The following is an 18,883-nucleotide window of genomic DNA, read 5'->3' as shown; positions in this document are numbered from 1 at the left end:
AGATGGTGCAGCTGGGGGACGTGTGCTCCGACAGGAGGCCCTTACATCTGGGGTCCCTCAAGGAGCCATTCTGTCTCCCATGCTTTTTACATTTACATGAAACCGTGGGAGAGTCATCCGGAGACATGGGGCGCGGGGTTCTCAGTACGCTGGGGGGGGGGTGACACCCAAATAGTCTACTCTATGTCTCCGACTGATGCAGTGACCAGGGACGGCATCTCTCCTCTCGTGGCCTGTCTGGAGTCGGTAATGGGCTGGATGAAGGAAAACAGACTCAGCTTGAATCCAGAGAAAACGGAAGTACTTGTGATAGGTTCCCCCGGTCCAGGAATGGCGGTGATTCCACCTGTCCTAAACGGGATCACGCTTCCTGTGAAGGACTCGATACGCAGTTTGGGGGTGTTCCTTGACTCGTCGCTTCACCTTACATCTCAGGTGAGTGCGACGGTCAGGAGCACCTGTTATCAGCTTCGGCTGATACGCCAACTGCGTCCCTACCTGGGCCGGGGCGACCTAGAAACGGTGGTACATGCTCTGGTAACCTCTCGCTTGGATTTCTGCAATGCGCTCTACATGGGGCAACCCTTGTACCATACCCGGAAGCTACAATTAGTACAGAATATGGCAGCAAGGCTGGTCACTAATACATCTAGAACCAGCCATATAACACCAGTCTTAAAAGACCTCCATTGGCTGCCTATTTGCTTCCGGGCGCAATACAAGGTGTTGGTTGTTACCTATAAAGCCCTAAATGGCTTGGGCCCAGGGTACTTAGAGGACCGCCTCTCTCCGTACAATCCGCCCCGCACACTCAGATCAACCGGGCAGCAATTGCTAAGGGTTCCAGAGGCCAGATTAGTTGCCACTACTAGGAGGGCCTTTTCCATCTCGGCCCCCAGCCTCTGGAACGCGCTGCCCTTTGAGCTCCGCTCGGCCGCCTCCCTTACTCAGTTTAGGAAGGGGTTAAAAACATTCCTATTTGAGCAGGCTTACCCCTGACTCCCTGACCCCTGAAGTATTCTCTCCTCGCCCCCTTTGTCAGCATGTCAAGCTGGCATGAATTGTGTTTTTTATTGTTTTTATTGTACAAGGTTTTTAATGTTGTATTTCTTGTGATTTTATATTGTTATGTGGAATGTTGGAAACCGCCTTGGTCTGAGAAAGGTAGTATATAAATAAAATTTTACTTACTTACTTACTTACTTACTATTGTCAGATAAGCAGAAGGCTGGGAGTGGGAGCAAAGGAGAACTAAGGGTTGCCAGCTTCCTAGCTTTTTCCACCGCTACCTCCAGTAGCTAATTTGCCCTAGCAATTTTGAAGGGAAGGGGTGGGAAGATTGGAAGAGACATCATCCAAGTGAAGACTGTGCAGACGTAATCCTTGCCCATAGTTGAATAAGAGGAAAGGCTGAAAAAGGCGAGTATCTCAGACTGGTCCTAAACATTTTAGTCACAGTGAAGAGATCATCCACAAAGTACTCCTTTATGGTTTATGGTAGCATAGAAATGACCCCAGGAACTTAAAATTTAGGTCAACAGATTATTATTTCTGCCAAGTCGGTAAGTCTGACTATGGCCCCAAAATGAACCTACTATCCAAAGACCATTTCTAGCTATGTCCAAAAATACCAGAAGTTTGGTCACCAGGTAATGAGTTGGCCAGAGCTCATCTATGAACACATTGTGGAACAGTTGTGATCTGCATCAGCAGAGGGACTTTCCATATCCAGTGAAACCACTTGATTTCATGGTGAGATAAAGAGAGAAAGATGCCTTTGTATTTCTACTGCACCAACCAAAGGTCTCCAGGTCTGGAAACAATTTCTACATATGCCTCTCTCACCAATTATATTCTCTCCTTGGAAGCCAAGATGATGAAACTGAAGCTGTCCTACTTTGGCCACATCATGAGAGCGCACAAATCACTGGAAAGGACAATAATGCTAGGAAAGGTGGAGAGTAGCAGAAAGGAAGGAAGGCCACATATTGGATAGACTGACTTCTAAGTCTGCAAGACCTGAGCAGAGTGGTTGAGAACAGCAGAGCTTGGAAGTGTCTCGCTCACAGAATTGCCATGCATCAAAGCCGACTTGAATGCAGTTAACAACAACAAACACGGAGTATAATAAAACTTCTCCCTTCCATTTCTCCTGCCATGAAGTACAGTTAAGAACTGAAAATGTCTCTTTGAAGACTGAAGCCTTTGTCGGTACAAACAGAAGCATTCTTAATCACTTCTCCGTTCTTGGTGCTTCCTGCATCAAGTATTGATAAACTTCCTCTTTCTGTCAAAATAGGATCCCTTTTGCAATGTGCGAGCCGCCAGACATTGCAAACTCTTTGCTGCGTTCTCACTTCCCTGCTCTTGGGAGGATTAAAAATGCATGCGTACAAACAAGAAGCTGGTTAGTACAAGAGACGGTATCAAACAGGTAAGGCAGATTTAATTCTTCTTCTTGCATTTAAACACAAAACAGCTTTCAACTGCCGTGAACGGTGTATCTGGAACAGAATAATTCAGAACTATGTTCTTTAATCTATAGGGAATGTTACTTTCGCGTAGTTTCTCTTTCTGCTCCCTGCCACAAGCAAATTATATTAAAATTAGAGCAACTTCCCTCGCCTCAAGGTTTGATATAAGCAAACTTAAAGCTCAGCACTGAGAGCTATGTCATAACCAGGCCCTTCCATCAGTAACTTACCGCCACTAAAATCCACATTAAAATAACTGGCTACATGCTGAGTTTCTAAGGGAGAAAGCACCTCGTGCTTTAACCTGCTACCAGGATACGCGTATAAACGCATGCATATCTTTTTTCCGCATTTGGGATCATCTTCCAGTACCTTGTTGGATGCAACTTTTGCAGTGAAAAAGAAAAAAGTATGTTTAGGACTACAGCCATGGTTGGATGGACTGTTTAGGATTACTAGCTGGGAATGTGAACTGCAGCAAAGCAACCATTGTTCCAGCCTAAGGATTTCAAGTGAGCATTCACATTTTTAGTGTTTTGTGGGTTTTTTGGGCTCTGTGGACATGTTCTAGAAGAGTTTATTCCTGATGTTGCACCAGCATCTGTGGCTTTGGCATCTTCAGAGAATGCTGGCATGGAAGTGATTATATACCCCACTCTCTTCCATGCCAGCATTCTCTGAAGATGCCAGGCACAGATGCTGGCGAAACGTCAGAAACAAACTCTTCTAGAACATGGCCACATAGCCTGAAAAACCCACAAAATGCTATGGATGCCGGCCATGAAAGCCTTCGACTTCACATTCACATTTTTCATTTCATTTTAGCTAAAGAGGTCTACCTGACATTTTAATTTACTAAAATTTTCCCCAGATGCACTAACACTCAAGGGGTCTGTGGGACATTTAAGCCATGGCTAAAATGCCAGCAACAATCCACCATGCAAACCACATAGGACCTACAGAAGAAGAACCAGGCTTGCATCTCCCCATACATGTCTTGTTGCCAAATGCAATGATGGCCAAACACAAGCCTTCTCTGGCATCACACCCTTCTGAGAATTGCCCTCCCACAGAGTTTGTCTAGCGCCACTTTTGACCTCTTTTCGGCACCGAATGAAAATCATTTTAGTTGATCAGGGCTTTTAAGGCCCGCTTACATACATAGGATCTTCACTGCTCCTGCAATTTGCCAGTATCTTCGAATATTTACTGGATTTCTTTTTATTCTTTGCCTCCATGCTATGCCTCTCCTTTGAGCACCAAGACTACACAGTTAGCAAATAGTAAAAAAATAACTATTGCCATAAAGAAGTAACACCATACAGTAGCGAGGAGAAATTTAAATGCAGAAGTCATTGAAAAAGGTTAGACTGTCATGAACTAGCAAGGGTTTTGCTTTTTCAGATGAACGTATGGCGTGTATATGCGTTTGCAAAATTGATGTTATCATTGTGAAGTCGAAGGCTTTCACGGCCGGCATCCATAGTTTTTTGTGGGCTTTCCGGGCTATGTGGCCATGTCCGGGATGCGTTTGTTTCTGACGTTTCACCAGCATCTGTGGCTGGCATCTTCAGAGAATGCACCTATGACATTATGTTTATACAGAACTATACAATGCCTTGGGACTATTACTGCGATTTTTATATGTTAAATGTTGTTATATATTTCGGTATAACAGGAAAGAATGAGTATCACACCCTGAAGGATGGCATAGAATAGAAACTTTAATCTCGAAATGAAAATTAAGCTAAAATGCGTTTTTCTGCAAGAGCACTGAATTCTAGCTATTACTGCATAAAGCCCTCAGCGCAACCGCTTTGGTTACATATCAAAACTTTTAATTTTCATTATTGTGATTTCAGAAGGCAAGCTTCAACCATCTCACTCCCTCGCTGCCTTCTATTCTCGCTTCAGAAGAGTTTGCCAGCATCAAGACAACAATGGACGTCAATCCTGCCGTCTTCATTTTCTTCTACGGACAAATGTGGTGGAACCACGTCTCCGCAGAGACACAGGGGCCTGCAAATTTTTCGTCTCCAACTATGCTTCCAACTGTCGCAACAACGGTAGGCGATACCGAGATCACATCCCAAACGTATCTGACTCAAACAAGAAAATTGGGAGACTCCATCAAGAACAATAGGCCACTGTCTACTGCAAAGCCCCAACATCCCATAACGGAGGAGCCCAAATCTCACAATGAACACATAATAGCTGCAGTGGTAATTGGGGTCATCCTGATTGTCATGATTGTTGTTATTGTCAGCATCTTCCTATGGAGGCGATGGAAGACGGCAGATTTGCCCCTTCCCCACTGGGCAGGGCGCTCCCCCTTTGCGGATGGAGACCTGCCAGAGATCGCCACAGATAAAGAAGTGGCCAATGGTCTGAAGCGGGTCTCTGTCCTCTCGCTCTTGCCCTGGAAGTTTAACAAGGAGACGCAGCTGCTCGAACCCGCAGAAGGCTCCTTGTCTGAATCCAAGCAGAATCTGGATGCGTTGTCTAGATGCGACACCGAGGAGACAGAGTCCAGCCCCACAGTAACAGGGAACTCAGTATCATCAACAAGTGAACAAACAGCAATCTCTGGGGAACCAGGCAGCTTGGTTGAAGTTCCACTTCAGGCGCATAGCCCTGAGCCTCTCGATCTGCCTCCGCCACCCAGCTGGATTGGTGGCACTACTGGAGACCTCTGTCCTGGTCCGTCCGAGTCCTTTTCACCTGAACCCAATGCAGAAATCCAGTGTCCGGTGCCTGACGTCTCGTACCAAAACCCGAGTGAAACACTGCTACTTCCTCCGCCACCAGATGAACTCTTATCTAACTGATTTAAAGGTCTTTGCTGAATTCCTTTGCAAAAAAAAAAACCCCACCCCAAAATGCTTTTTGTGAGTACTGCTCAAGTTAGGACTGTAAGATCAATACACTCATCTATTTCAGCATCTCATGTTCTTAGCACCGATGAACCAAATGCCTTCGCAATAACCACAAGTAGGGCACAATATACTGCCTCTCTCTTTGGAGCTTCATCCGATAAAACTCTACTAATTTGTGCTCTTTTATAAGACTAAAAATTTGGGCCATTTCCTTGCTTTCTGTTTATTTTTTTATATTCTGAATTTTCCAGATGTACTCTCTGAATGTATACTGTCTCTTGATTTAAATTAAACTGTGTTAACATTAATAAATACATTGCAAGAAAAAAAAGAAAAAGAAACGATGCGCTACAGGAGAGTTCTACGGATACCATGGACTACCAAAAAGACAAATGAATTGGCTCTAAGGCTAGGATCCAAAAGGACTAAACTATGGCTGTTGTACCTGGGACAGATCACAACAATTACGGGTTGAGCCTTCCTTTTCTGGAATTCCAAAATCTGAATTATTCCATGCATATTTTCATAAGCAACCACTGGGCGCACAAAGTCACATGCGTTTTTTTGTCACTGCGTCTTCGGAGGATTAAGACGTCCATGTTTTTAAAAAGCATCTTCCAGCTTAATGTGATTAAACTTAGGGAGAAAAAATAGTTCTGGCTTTAAATGCTTGTACAGTTTTTATTGTTCTTATTTACTGCGCCGTGTGAAAGAATATTTAGCATCTTAATTTTATAGGGGGTTATTTTTTCCCCCTCTACGGCATTTTAATTTGCTTTGCAGTTTATGGGAGAATCAACAGATAAATGTACTATCAAATACAGTTGGCTCTCCGTATTCAGATACAGATTCAAACATCCATGGCTTGAAAGGGTTTGAAAAACAAATTCCAAAAGCAAACCTCGATTTTGCCATTTTACATAAGGGACACTATTTTACTGTCCATTGCACTTAAAGGGACTTGAACATCCATGGGTTTTTAGTATCTACAGCAGGTCCTGGAACCCAACCGCAAGGGCCCACCGTAATAACTATTGGGGATGGGGAAAAATTAAGAAATACAAAGATATAGCCGTGTTAGTCGACAGAATCAGTATGTAGAGAGATCTTGTAGCACCTTTGAGACCAACTGAAATAATGTAAAGTCGAAGGCTTTCACAGCCGGCATCCATAGTTTTTTGTGGGTTTTTCAGACTCTCTGGCCATGTTCTAGAAGAGTTCATTCCTGACGTTTCGCCTGCATCCGTGGCTGGCATCTCCAGGCAAAACGTCAGGAACAAACTCTTCTAGAACATGGCCACATAGCCCAAAACACCCACCAAAAAACCATGGATGCCGGCTATGAAAGCCTTCGACTTCACAGATCAGAGTTAGGTTATAACATACCCTTCTTTGTATTTCCTGACCCCAATGAACATGCCGAGGTCCTCCTGAATGGGGCCATACTACTGACAATCGGAGTATGTAACTTCTGCTTCGCTGCATCCCGATTCACTGAAAAATGACATAGGACATTTTTGTTTTGTCTCAGTATATCAAGTGGCTGTGAAAAGGGAGCCCCAGTGGCAAAGAGCAATGGATTTATTGTGACTTTCCATCCCCGCTGTTTTTGTTTTTAAAGACCTGTACATGGTAAATGGCTGGAATTTGGTGGGTGGGTGTTGTTTTAAGAGTAAAAGGAATGTGCCAAAGGAGGGGAAGGCACCAAGCATGCTATTTCCCATGGGTTTTATCTCCTGCGTGTGGACAAAAAGCACAAAGGGAGAAGTATACTACAGTGGGTCCTTGTTATCCGCTGGGGTTTGGTTCCAGGACCCTCTCCGTGGATAACAAAATCTGTGGATGCTCAAGTCCCATTAAATATAATGGCATAGCAAAATGGAGTCCCCTATATAAAATGGAAAATCAAGGTTTGCTATTTGGAATTTATACTTTTAAAAATTATATATATTGTCAAGCCATGGATGCTTGAATCCGTGGATAAAAAATCCATGGATGAGGAGGGCCGACTATGCTTATGAGAAGGATCTGTAAAAAGAGACATCTGGCTCGTTCCTTAAATGTGAATCCTAGAAGTGGAAGTCACCACAGCATCCTATTACCAGCGCCGCAAATACATTGATCCAAGTGGGATACACAACAAAATACTACAACACAAAATGCCCACTTATTAGCGACAGCCACCTCTTTGGTACTCTGTTCCATGTTGTTTGCTGTGTGCCTTGAAGTCATTTCTGACTTACGGTGTCCCTAAGCTGAAACTACCATGAGGTTTTCTTGCTAAGAGGTCTGCCTATGAGGCTGGGAGAGTGTGACTTGCCCAAAGTTGCCTGGTGGGCTTCCAAGACTGAGTGGAGATTTGAACCAGGGTCCTATTCCAACATGCAAGCCGCTACAACACCTTGGCTCCCTATCCATCTCATACTCCGAACTAAGTGTGTCGAGTTGCAAATGGTTATTATTATTTTAAACAATGTTTGCCAACCTGGGGATGCTCCCAAGCCTGCTCTCGCCTTCCTCTTCTGCACAGGTGGTGCCAGTCTGGCTCCGTATGTAATAGCATCTCACTACTAAATACAGTACGGGAAACAGGAGGTATTGTAGCCACACTGTGTCCTCAGTTGCTCCCAAGCAATGTTCCCCCCCTCCCCATAACTGTCAGTCCAGAGATAACTAAGGACAAAAGCTGGGATTTTGCAACTAGAAGCCGGCTAGCCCTTTTATTGCAACCGTATACTCCACACAAGACCTCAGCAATGCAGAGCCGACGGCCGCCAAGATAAGTAAAATAAGTAGCACCCTCAATGCTGCAGAAAGACACTGATATATGCTGCAATACAGGGATGGCACACATGCTCCGTAAGAGAGGGAAGCTGTGCAAATTTAAACAGGACGGACAGCGCCCTTTAAAAATGTGCACGTTTTTAAACCTCTCTCTTCCCTCCCCGCTTAAAAAAACACCAACAAGACATAAAAATGCTGCTGGCAGTAACAGCTCGATAATATACCATGAGAGTGTCTTGTTTTAACATTAAAAACCTAGCAATTTCTAACCATTACAAAGTGCCCAATTATGTGCCAGTTGCCTTAATACGGAGCAATAGGCACAGGCTCCAGCTTGTACCACGACAAAACATTCATTTCAAAGCTGTTTAGCGGATGACAGGTGAACAAGATGCCAGTAGAAAGATACAGAGTCCTATTTCTAATTTTTTTATTGCATTGGCAGAGGAAGGGAGGGGGAGAAGGATGGTGCAATACCGAGAGAGGAGGGCTGCACATCGGAGACAACTTATGGGACGTTTGCCATGGATCCCAAATGGGAGGCGTACTGCAGTGCATCCAAGGTGATCTCATTCACTGTCCTGGCCTTGGTTGATGGGGAAAAGATGCACGCTTTCCCATCGGCATCAGCTTGCCAAGTCCTGCACCAAAAAGCTCGGAGAATTGCCCGCAGGGGTCAAACCACAACACTGGGACAGGAGGCTCCAATGATGGTACACACATGGGCATATTTCCAGGTTTGAAACCCATAACTGAGACCAGTGAATCCCAAACTCTGGTCCTCCAAGAGTTTGGGACTTCAGCTCCCCAAAGCCTCAGCCGCCTTGGCCAACGATCTAGGACTATGGGGGCTGAAGTCCAAAACATCTGGAAAGGTAGAGTTTGGGAATCCCTGATCTTGACCACGGGAGACTAGAGAGTCGCACCAGCCCCCTAGAAGACTCTGAAGGACCACATCTCCCCACCACCAAAAATAAGCTTTTGCCCCGCAAATGCTGCCAATTCCTTCTAAGAGCTGTTCCTTGTCCCTGTTGTGTGTCTTCAACTCGTTTCCGACTTATGGCGACCTTAAGGCGAACCTATCCTGGGGTTTTCTTGGTACGTTTCTTCAGAGGGGGTTTGCCATTGCCTTCCCCTGAGGCTGAGAGGCTGTGACTTGCCCAAGGTCACCCAATGGGTTTCCATGGCTGAGCGGGGATTTGAACCCTGGTCTCCAGAGTTGTCATCCAGTGCTCAAACCATTACACCACACTGGCTCTTTCTTTGGGCTCTGGGCAAGGATTTTGCCATGTTTTAGACTTCCCTGGGTCATTTTAGACCCAGGCCTTTTTTCAAAACAGGGACCACAACTCACTTCTGAGAGAGTGACTTGCCCCAGGTCACGCAGTGCATTTCGATGGCCGAATCAGGATTCAAACCTGGATTTCCAAAGTCCTACACCAAGACGTAAACTGCTATACCACACTGGCTCTCGGAGCCTATTTCCCAGCAGGTTTTCACAGTCCTGCAACAATTCCACACCATGTTATGCACGCTTAAAGGTTTTATTCCAGTGAGACCAGTAACACATTACAAAGTCAGATTAGGTTTCCATGCCTTGTCGCCACACAAAACAAGCATGAGCTGTCAACTTCAGGGGCTTACAATATAATTAAGAGGCTCTCTTTGTTCAGTAAGAAAATATGGTTGGGAAAATCACTTTCGGACTACAGTTCCCAGGAGGCCTCAGTTAATATGGTCCTCAACTATACTAACTGGAATGTTCTTGAGTTGCAGTCAAGAACAAAGACTTTTCCAAGGCCTGGATGGCAATGACACAACACTCGTCCGATTTGGAAATGAGAGACTTGCAAAGTTTCAGTCAGCAAAGATTCAGCCTTTCCTAAGTCGGTGGTCTCCTCCTTCCTTGGAGGTCTTTAAACAGAGGCTGGATGGCCATCTGTCAGGGATGCTTTGATTGGGAGTTCCTGCATGGCAGAATGGGGTTGGACTGGATGGCCCTTGGGGTCTCTTCCAACTCTTTGATTCTACGTTATGGTGGCATCATACAGTAAAGGCCAACTTCTCCATGCTCCTTCAGCAGATGATGGAAAAGCTAAGGCATGCTTCTGCGTCTCCTCTCTGAAGGGCAATTGACCAGAGGTTTTGGAGAGCTCTCATTCAGAGAGCTCTCCCAAGTTACAGTCAATTTGACAGCAAAGAAGAACAACAAAGCAGCTGTTTCTGCAATATCAGCTTTACATCTTCTTGCTTGCTCCCTCTCAACTTCTAAGCCTATGTGCACGCTTTGGGGGCAGGCCCAGAAATGTGGAGAATGCCAACCTGGTGTGGTTTGAGTGCTAGACAATTCTGGAGACCAGGGTTTGAATCCCGGCTCAGCCATGTAAATCTGCTGGGTGACCATGGAAAAGTGCATATCTGCCTTCCAGTTGCCTGTCGACTTATAGCAACCACATGAATTTCATAGGGTTTCTATAGGCAAGGAGTCCTCAGAGGTGGCTCTCCCAGTTCCTTCCTCTGAAATAGAGCCTACAGCACCTGGTATTTGTTGGCAGTCTCCCATCCAGCTACTAACAGGGCTAACCCTGGTTAGCCTCCAAGATCAGGCAGGATCTGGGGCCTTTAGGGTACTTCAGTTAGTAAGCTGCCGACAAGCAACTCCAGCACAGAGTACTCTCACTGGACCCACTTTCTCCCCAAAGACTACAATAGGTGGAGGCAGGCTGATCAGTGAATCAGGTGTGTGCATTCAGAGGTGGGTTAGTACAAGGAGTATCTCATCTTGGGGCAAGGGACTGGAACAGATGATCTTTGGGTCTTCTTGGAACATTAAGAGGTGATATGACAGACTTGTTTAAATATTTGAAGGGATGTCATATTGAGGGGGGAGCAAGCTTGTTTTCTGCTGCTCCAGAGAATAAGATCGGGAACAATGGATGCAAGCTACAGGAAAAGAGATTCCACCTCAACATTAGGAGGAATTTCCCAACAGTAAGAGCTGTTAGACAGTGGAAGACGCTCCCTCGGAGGGTGGTGGAGTCTCCTTCCTTGGAAGTCTTGAAACAGAGGCTGAATAGCCATCTGTCAGGGATGCTTTGATTGAGAGTTCCTGCATGGCAGCATGGGGTTGGACTGGATGGCCCTTGGGGTCTCTTCCAACTCTAGGATTATGAATCAAGTTCTGTTTAACAACCCTGCAGGTTAAAACACTGCAGTTGAGGAAAGCAGGAGGAGGATTTGGGGCAGGCAGAGATCAGGAGGCGGCAGCCTGACACCGAAAGAAGCTAATGACTAAGAAACAAGAAAAAGGGTCCCCTCCCAAAATCTCTAAGGCTGGATGCTATTTGCACAGCTCAAGTATGCGTGCTGCATCCTAATGCACTGAGCCATGTCCCAGGAGGAGGGCGGGAGGAAGAAGCACACAGACGGAACTTTGGAAACTCCATTCTTTTTCGAATGAGAGGGAGACTGTCCGTTTTGTCGAGCTTGCACCCCTTGCAATAAATTTGAGTCAGCACCAAAACGACAGCTCTGCAGTCCTCTCCGATGGAGCGCTGATCAGGTGGTTGCAGAGCCCCTGGAAACGGCAGTACGATGCAGCTGAGGAGGCAAAGCACAACCCACAGGCAAACTGTGGCTACCCTCGAGAGCGAGCCGGCCTTCGCGTTCCCATCTTTCAGAGAAGCGATGCACTAAGACTGCAACAAGGACTGGGGTAAGTTTCTCTTTATTTCCCCCCACCTCCCTGTTTTCTTTTATCAGGCCCAATCCCGCTACAGTCTTCCTCTTGCACCCACAGATGTGTGTGTGTGCATATGTGTGCATGTGCATACATGTATCTAAAGTATATATGTATTTAAAGTAGAAGATACAGAGAGATGAAAACGATGCTCTTAACTCAGCAGCTCCATGCACTAGCAGCCTGCTGCAGTGGCAGCTTTAAAAAAATCACATCCATTCAGCATAAAATTTGGCTTTTAAAGATGGACATGTTGCCATGCCTTGAAAAAGCTGGAGTCGTGTTATGGGAAAGGGTCTGGGAAAAGGTTTGCAGTGGGGGGGAAATGTTTGCAGTGAAACTCAGGTAGATAGCCAGGGCTTAACATTCTTCCAAATTCATATGAATTTAAGACCCATTTGGATCCGACGTGGCTTATTTACAGGCAAGGCAAGAGAAACGCTACATTACTGCAGGGATTTTAAAACCGATCCTATAGCTACATTCCTCTCCCTACACACAGCACAGACACCAAGCTTTATAAAAGGGAAGAAAAACAAAATATCCCGACGATAAACATGACATTCATATTGCTGCAAACAGAAAGCCAACATTGTATAACGTTTGGAAGAGACCAGCAGTTTTGGAAGAATGCAACCATTGGGAGCTGGAGGCGCATGGGAGGGGGAGAAGAGATGAGGAGGGAGATGGAAATAGATGAGTCTCTTTCTGCCAGACAGCAAAGACAGTAGGATGAAGAGACCCTTTGTAAATAACCCGGTTTCTGAACCTATGAGGTCTACGCCACAGTGATGTAGGTATGTGTGGTCTTTTTCTTGAAATGCAATTCCATCGGCGAGACATCTGTGCTTGAGAAAAGATTAATACCACCACCTTCTGAATTGCATTCAAAATCTGTGTAATAACTGGGGTGTTTCTGTATGTATTTGCTTCTAGGCAACCATGGAAAACTTGGTCTTGAAGGCGCCGCCACCCTGTGTCCTGGCTCTTCTGTTCATCCTACCAGCCGTTCAGGGCGTTTGTCCTTCCGCGTGCTCATGCTCAGGGAACGACAGAAACGTGGACTGTTCAGGCAGAAACCTGACCACGCTGCCACACGGACTTCAAGACAACATCACCTATTTAAACCTGTCCTATAACCGCTTGGTGGACCTCGACCACCAGCTGACAAGGTTTGCCAATTTGAGGACCCTGGACCTGGCCCACAATTGGCTCCAGAACCTCCCAGCACACCTGCCCAAGTCGCTGTGGGAAATATACGCGGCACACAACAACATCAGAGTCCTTCAGAAGCTGGACACGGCTTACCAGTGGAACCTTAAGGTCCTCGACGTCTCCAGGAACATGGTGGAAAGGGCCGTTCTCATCAACAACACCATGAGCAGCCTCAAGTTCCTCAACCTCAGCAGCAACAAGCTCTGGACAGTTCCCACCAACATCCCTTTCAACACGGAGACGGTGGATCTATCCAACAACTTCTTGACCCAAATACTACCCGGCACGCTGATGAGACTCACGCGCCTCTCCAAACTTTACCTGCACAACAACAAGTTCACCTACATCCCAGACGAAGCTTTCGACCAGCTCGTCCAACTGCAGCTCATAACCCTTTACGACAACCCTTGGGCGTGTGGGGATGGGAGTAAGGCGGCGCTTTCCTATCTCCAGGAATGGATAGGAGAAACCAGCGCTACGGTCCTGGGGATGCCATGTTCAGTTGAGGCCACCACGCCTTGGAAGCGTGCCATGCCATACTCGGCGGCTCCCACAGCTGCAGAGAACCCCCTCCTTGTGAAAGCAATGAAGGCGTTGCACACAGCTGGGCCGCCGGTGCCAACCGAACAAACCGGGCGCGTGCACCAACAGTTGAGAACGAAGGGCATTAGTCTAAGCGCCACTGTTGGACAAACAATTGCGTTCACAAGCACGGGCCGGCCGCTGTCCTTCTACCCGGAAGGGCTGAGCACAGAAAAGCTTAGTTCTTACGAAGCGGCTGCAGCCACACACAGCATCTACATTCAAGATACAACCTCTGTGAATTCAAGCACAACGGGTCTGGCAGGATCACCCTCCACGCCAATGACCTTGAGTATCGCCAGCGGGATGCCCACGAACTATACAAAGAGGCCTCAAAGCACAACTCCTGTAAAGAGAGAGGAATCGACCAAGAAAATCAACCCCCGGGCACCCTCCAAAGCAACTGTCCCTGAGCGGTGTTTGTTAGTCATCGTAACGCTTGTCACCATGGCCCTAGCAATGGGCTATGGATTTGTGCTTAAGTGAATAAATTGCTTCATTGTTCCATATCAAATAAAATAGCGTGGGTGGGGGGAAAAGAAACGCTTGTGTGCCATGAATCAAATGCAAGAAGAAATGTCCGTTTAGATCCCGAAATACGCCCGTAAAGAACGTAACTCCTCCTAAATGAAAAGACTGCACAAAAAATTATGTCTTGATAACCCAAGCTGCTACTTATTCTAACCACGTTTTACCGAATCGGGAGGGGAAAGGAGCCTAACTCTATCAAATAATATAATTGTTTTTATGAAATGTGCTCATTTTGTATTTACATTTTTAATTTTCTTCACACACACACAAAAAACCATATGAAGATATGTCAGTATTTTATGTATGGATTATGAATAGTTTTGTCATTAAACATCTGGAAAGAAAGAAAGAAAAAAGGCCTGTATTGTGTATATGAATTGCCTTGCTTGACTTAGCCAGTCAGAGTCATGTAATATAGAAGTCCTGGTCCTTTATAAGAGATGACATGCAAAAACAGAAAAAGGGTGAAAAATAAAAACACCTAAAACGTCACTGCTTCTTATTTTGAGGCATACAGCTGATGCATGTATAGGCACAACTTAAATACATGTTAACGGATATGATGGGAACCACTTCAGAATGTGTACAGTTGTAACCAGACTTGCAGTGACTGGATTTTTGATGCTATCAGATTCCAGAAATACAGTAAAACCATGGTTTAAGCCCAATGAGCTGAATGCTACCCCTGTGGGCATACAGAGTGCCACTAGCAAGGCCTGGTTGCCACCTTTCATGCAGAATTGGCTGCCTTCTCCCTGGCAGGTACCACACTGAATGGGATTAGCCAAGCAACCTTTTACAAACTTCAGATAAATTGAGTATTCTGATCTGATGTCAGTCAAAATGCAATTTACAGTGGGTCCTTGTTATCCACTGGGATTTGGTTCTGGGATACCAAAATCCATGGATGCTCAAATCCCATTAAATGCAATGGCATAGCAACACGGTATCCTTTATATAAAATAGAAAATCAAGGTTTGCTAGTTGGAATTATACTTTTTTGGAATATTTTCTAACTGCGGATGCTTGAATCCATGGATAAAAAAATCCGTGGCTAAGGAGAACTGACTGTATTATGAATCCAAGTTGACTAAACCACGGCTAAGCATTCAGCATCTAGTGTTCTGGGAAGCAACAAGCCAGTGGTTTAGTTCAGGGTTAACCTTTTTGTATGGGTTTTTTTTGGGGTGTGTGTGTGGAAAGCACCAGGTAACACCTCTGAAGGGGGTATCAATCTGCCTTTTGGCACTGAGTATACTGCTACACCTTTCAGAGAGTAGGCCAGGACTCTCAGAGACTGAAGGTCCTGGGAAGGACCCACTTCATCTGCCTAAAGGTGGCAAGGAGGCTGTCGGCATGGCACAGCCAACTACAGCAGGTCTCTCCCTTTGCTGAATGGCACCCGGACCCCTTTGGCACTTGAGAATAAGGCAGCTAGACCAGGACATCCCAGGACACAGTCTCTTTAGGTGCTCTGGTCCACAAGCCAGCTGCTTCAAATATACCAAACCTTTATCTTTAACAGTGGACCAATCTACTCCTGCGGGGCAATTGGCTTGGCAGCTCCAAGCCTCAGGGTGATCGCATGAATTACCATACTGGCGCGACATCAACCCTCATGAAGCCACTAGTGGGGAGGGCTTTCCGACAGTCATCTGGTGGGTTAAAATAGAAATGATACCATATTTGTACAAAGCTGTGCTGAGCAGTTCAAAAGCAGGCAATTTCCTTAGGATTGCAAGCAGAGCTTCATACATACACTTATTGGGTGCCTGTATCTAAGGATCTGTGACACATATGTCCCAGTATGCAGTAGGGATGGGGGCACTAAAAGGGATGCCATTTGTAGATCCTCCAACACAGTTCTATGGTCACCTTCCAGCAAATATTGGCCACCAAGTTGCACTGGAGGACCTAGAGATTCCTAGAGAAAATAATGGGGTTTTTTTTATTTGCAGTTTTTCCACTTTCACAGGAGGACTGTGTCACAGTAGAACACCTGCTTTGCATGCAGAAGATGCTAGGTTTGGTCCCTGACAGTCCCTGACAGTTCAAGTCTAAAATGGATCAGGGAGCAGACAATGGCTCCTCTGCCTGAAACGCAGACAGCCCTGGCCAGCTGGAATAAACAATCCTGGGTTAGTGGGGAAAACAGTCCAACTTACTAACCAACACTAAGCCCCCATGGAATACCACTAGGTCCTGTCCCTGTTTTAAGCATCGCACGCCCAACTTCTCCAAAGCACCATTATCTGAGCATTAAGCATCATTGAGATGTGATGACAGCCGCGCACGAAGCTGGTTTCCCTGGAAATGAGAGCTACAGGCAAAAAGTCATTGTTTTTTCTTAGTGGCAAGCAGCAGGGGGACATTGAGGAAGAGAAACACACAAGATACTTGAAATTTGCAGCTGCCGAATGATTCAGCTCAAGGAAAGAAGCAAGAGGGGCACACTGCATTTGACTGGTTTAGATAAAAAGGATTTTGGGGCCAATATATGGTTACTCCCTCCTTTGAGAAATCCAGTTAACAAAAGATGGAGGCTTCCCTCCTGACCCACAGGAGGGAACTCTGGAAATAAACCCAAACCTACGTCTTCCTTTTGTGAGAGGTTGCAGAAGCTACAACCCTGCTTGGCATGCAAATACTGTGAGCGAGATGCTAAGGTGGCAAGGGGCAGGACTGGCAGCCAAACTCTGCCACGTGCCAGGTCCCTGTTTTGTAGCTCCCACAACAGGTTGCGTATTGCAGCAGCCATTTCCATGGTTACCAGAAGCAAGGGATTCAAAGAAGAGAGGGTAGTTCTACATTTAGAAAAACAACCGCCGCGCTCGCCTCAACAGGGTTCAAGGAAATCAGAAAGGCAAAGCCACAAAGGGCTGAGATGAAATAATCCGAGAAGTACAAAATGCAAAGGGGCAGTTGCATTGCAAGGGTGGTAGGTCTCACAGAAACACAGGGGCCAAACTGGCTTTCCTAGACTTAAGGTCTACTTGCTCAGATGCATTTGGTGGCACCATGAGCTTTCATAGACTTAGGTCTAGTTGCTCAGATGCATTTGGTGGCACCATGAGCTTTCGTAGACTTAGGTCTAGTTGCTCAGATGCATTTGGTGGCACCATGAGCTTTCGTAGACTTAAGTCTACTTGCTCAGATGCATCTGGTTGCAGCATGAGCTTTCACAGACATAGGTCTACTTGCTCAGATGCATTTGGTTGCAGCATGAACTTTCACAGACATAGGTCTAGTTGCTCAGATGCATTTGGTGGCACCATGAGCTTTCGTAGACTTAAGTCTACTTGCTCAGATGCATTTGGTTGCAGCATGAGCTTTCACAGACATAGGTCTACTTGCTCAGATGCATTTGGTTGCAGCATGAGCTTTCACAGACATAGGTCTAGTTGCTCAGATGCATTTGGTGGCACCATGAGCTTTCGTAAACCTAAGTCTAGTTCCTCGGATGCATTTTGACATATAATTCTTCACATAACCAGAAAGGCAAGACATACTCATCTGGGCCCAGGCATCACAACCCAAACCCATTTATCATTCAACTATCCCAATTATTGTTGTTCACTTGTTCCTTGCATTTTCTGGCCAATATTCTCATCGCCTCACTGAGTTTTCCCTGTTATGAATGGTGTGGGTGGAGGTTGAGACCAAGGGTTCCTGGAAAATATGGGTTTTGAAGACACCCTCAAAGAAATAAGAGGAAACATCTCATCTTCTGGGAGATGGTCTCAACCATACAGAGGAGGATGGTGCAAGAGAGTTTTGGAAAACTATGTGCTGAAAGAAATGAAGGTGACAGACAAGGATGTGCTGGGCAAAAGAAACAGAGATAAAGTAATCAAATCCTGTTCCCTTGTAACTTCTAGCATCTGAGCAACTTATAGCCCTCTAGATATTATTGAACCCATAATTCCCATCGCCCTGGACCTTTGGCAGTGGTGGACAGAGTAATCCAACAACATCTTGAGGGCACAAGTCACCTATCCCTGCACCAGAGATAATCACACACCATTCCTCTGCAAAAGGCCAAAACTCTCCTGGAAAGCTAGCAATTGCTAAGTCTCTAAGCACAGCAAGTTTTGATATGGCAGGACATTCACATTTATGATCATTCAACCCAAAGTGTGTGAGAGACAAAGGAACAACATACCGCCTTCATGTCCACAATCCTACGCTACCTGGTTATGCATGAGCGTCACAATCTCTGGTGTCTGAGATTTCACCCGGGTCTACTATCCACATACAGTAGAGAAGTGGGCTCTCCATGGATCTACTAGGGAGCTTGGGGGGGGGGGAATGGGTCTGAGGCACATATGCATCCCATACTATCTCCATCATTGGCCTAAAAAAAGTTACTTCAAATTACTGAAATTATTATTTGCTTATATTTTGTCCTAAACTCAGCCAGGGGCACTGTTTTAGTTCAGAAAGTGTTTCTGTAGATTCATCTAACCAACTAAGCTAAAAACGTCTGCTTCTGGCTTGCAGAATATATTCTTGCAAGCAGTGGAGACTGGAAGTGCTTGCCGTATTGTCCTGATCCTGCCTGAATCATATGGGCGGTCTATTTCTATTCAACACAATATTTATTTTGGATTTTGGTTTGCAAACAAGGAAGCAAACCCTTTGTTAGCTGTACGGTTACCTCATCCTTTAGGCTTGACATAAAT

The 18,883-nt window shown here is 45.7% G+C and overlaps 4 protein-coding genes across 20 annotated transcripts in view; 2 read left to right on the top strand and 2 right to left on the bottom strand.

Annotated features, from left to right (window-relative positions):
• LOC121917114 (RNA-binding protein Musashi homolog 2-like) overlaps positions 1 to 18,883 on the bottom strand; it is a 911,933-nt gene that overhangs the window by 599,405 nt on the left and 293,645 nt on the right. The gene's annotated exons all lie outside the window — the stretch shown is intronic.
• NF1 (neurofibromin 1) overlaps positions 1 to 18,883 on the bottom strand; it is a 353,409-nt gene that overhangs the window by 55,650 nt on the left and 278,876 nt on the right. The window lies entirely within an intron of this gene.
• On the top strand, positions 1,398 to 6,005 carry EVI2B (ecotropic viral integration site 2B). Of its 2 annotated transcripts, none has more exons than XM_042442801.1 (2): positions 1,398 to 2,434; positions 4,337 to 6,005. In XM_042442801.1, the coding sequence occupies exons 1-2, from the start codon at positions 2,387 to 2,389 to the stop codon at positions 5,300 to 5,302; spliced, it is 1,014 nt and encodes a 337-aa protein (XP_042298735.1). In that variant the 5' UTR covers positions 1,398 to 2,386; the 3' UTR covers positions 5,303 to 6,005. The 2 variants fall into 2 exon arrangements, with proteins under 2 accessions (XP_042298735.1, XP_042298736.1); XM_042442802.1 differs by having other exon boundaries at positions 2,371 to 2,434; positions 4,389 to 6,005.
• Positions 11,426 to 14,573, top strand: OMG (oligodendrocyte myelin glycoprotein). 2 transcript variants are annotated; one of them, XM_042442798.1, is made up of 2 exons: positions 11,426 to 11,849; positions 12,810 to 14,573. In XM_042442798.1, the coding sequence occupies exon 2, from the start codon at positions 12,816 to 12,818 to the stop codon at positions 14,154 to 14,156; it is 1,341 nt and encodes a 446-aa protein (XP_042298732.1). In that variant the 5' UTR covers positions 11,426 to 11,849; positions 12,810 to 12,815; the 3' UTR covers positions 14,157 to 14,573. The 2 variants fall into 2 exon arrangements, with proteins under 2 accessions (XP_042298732.1, XP_042298733.1); XM_042442799.1 differs by lacking the exon at positions 11,426 to 11,849 and adding an exon at positions 12,591 to 12,670.

Source organism: Sceloporus undulatus, chromosome 11 (assembly GCF_019175285.1).
Source record: "Sceloporus undulatus isolate JIND9_A2432 ecotype Alabama chromosome 11, SceUnd_v1.1, whole genome shotgun sequence".
Taxonomy (NCBI): Eukaryota; Metazoa; Chordata; class Lepidosauria; order Squamata; family Phrynosomatidae; genus Sceloporus; species Sceloporus undulatus.
This window is presented reverse-complemented; position numbering and strand designations above follow the sequence as displayed.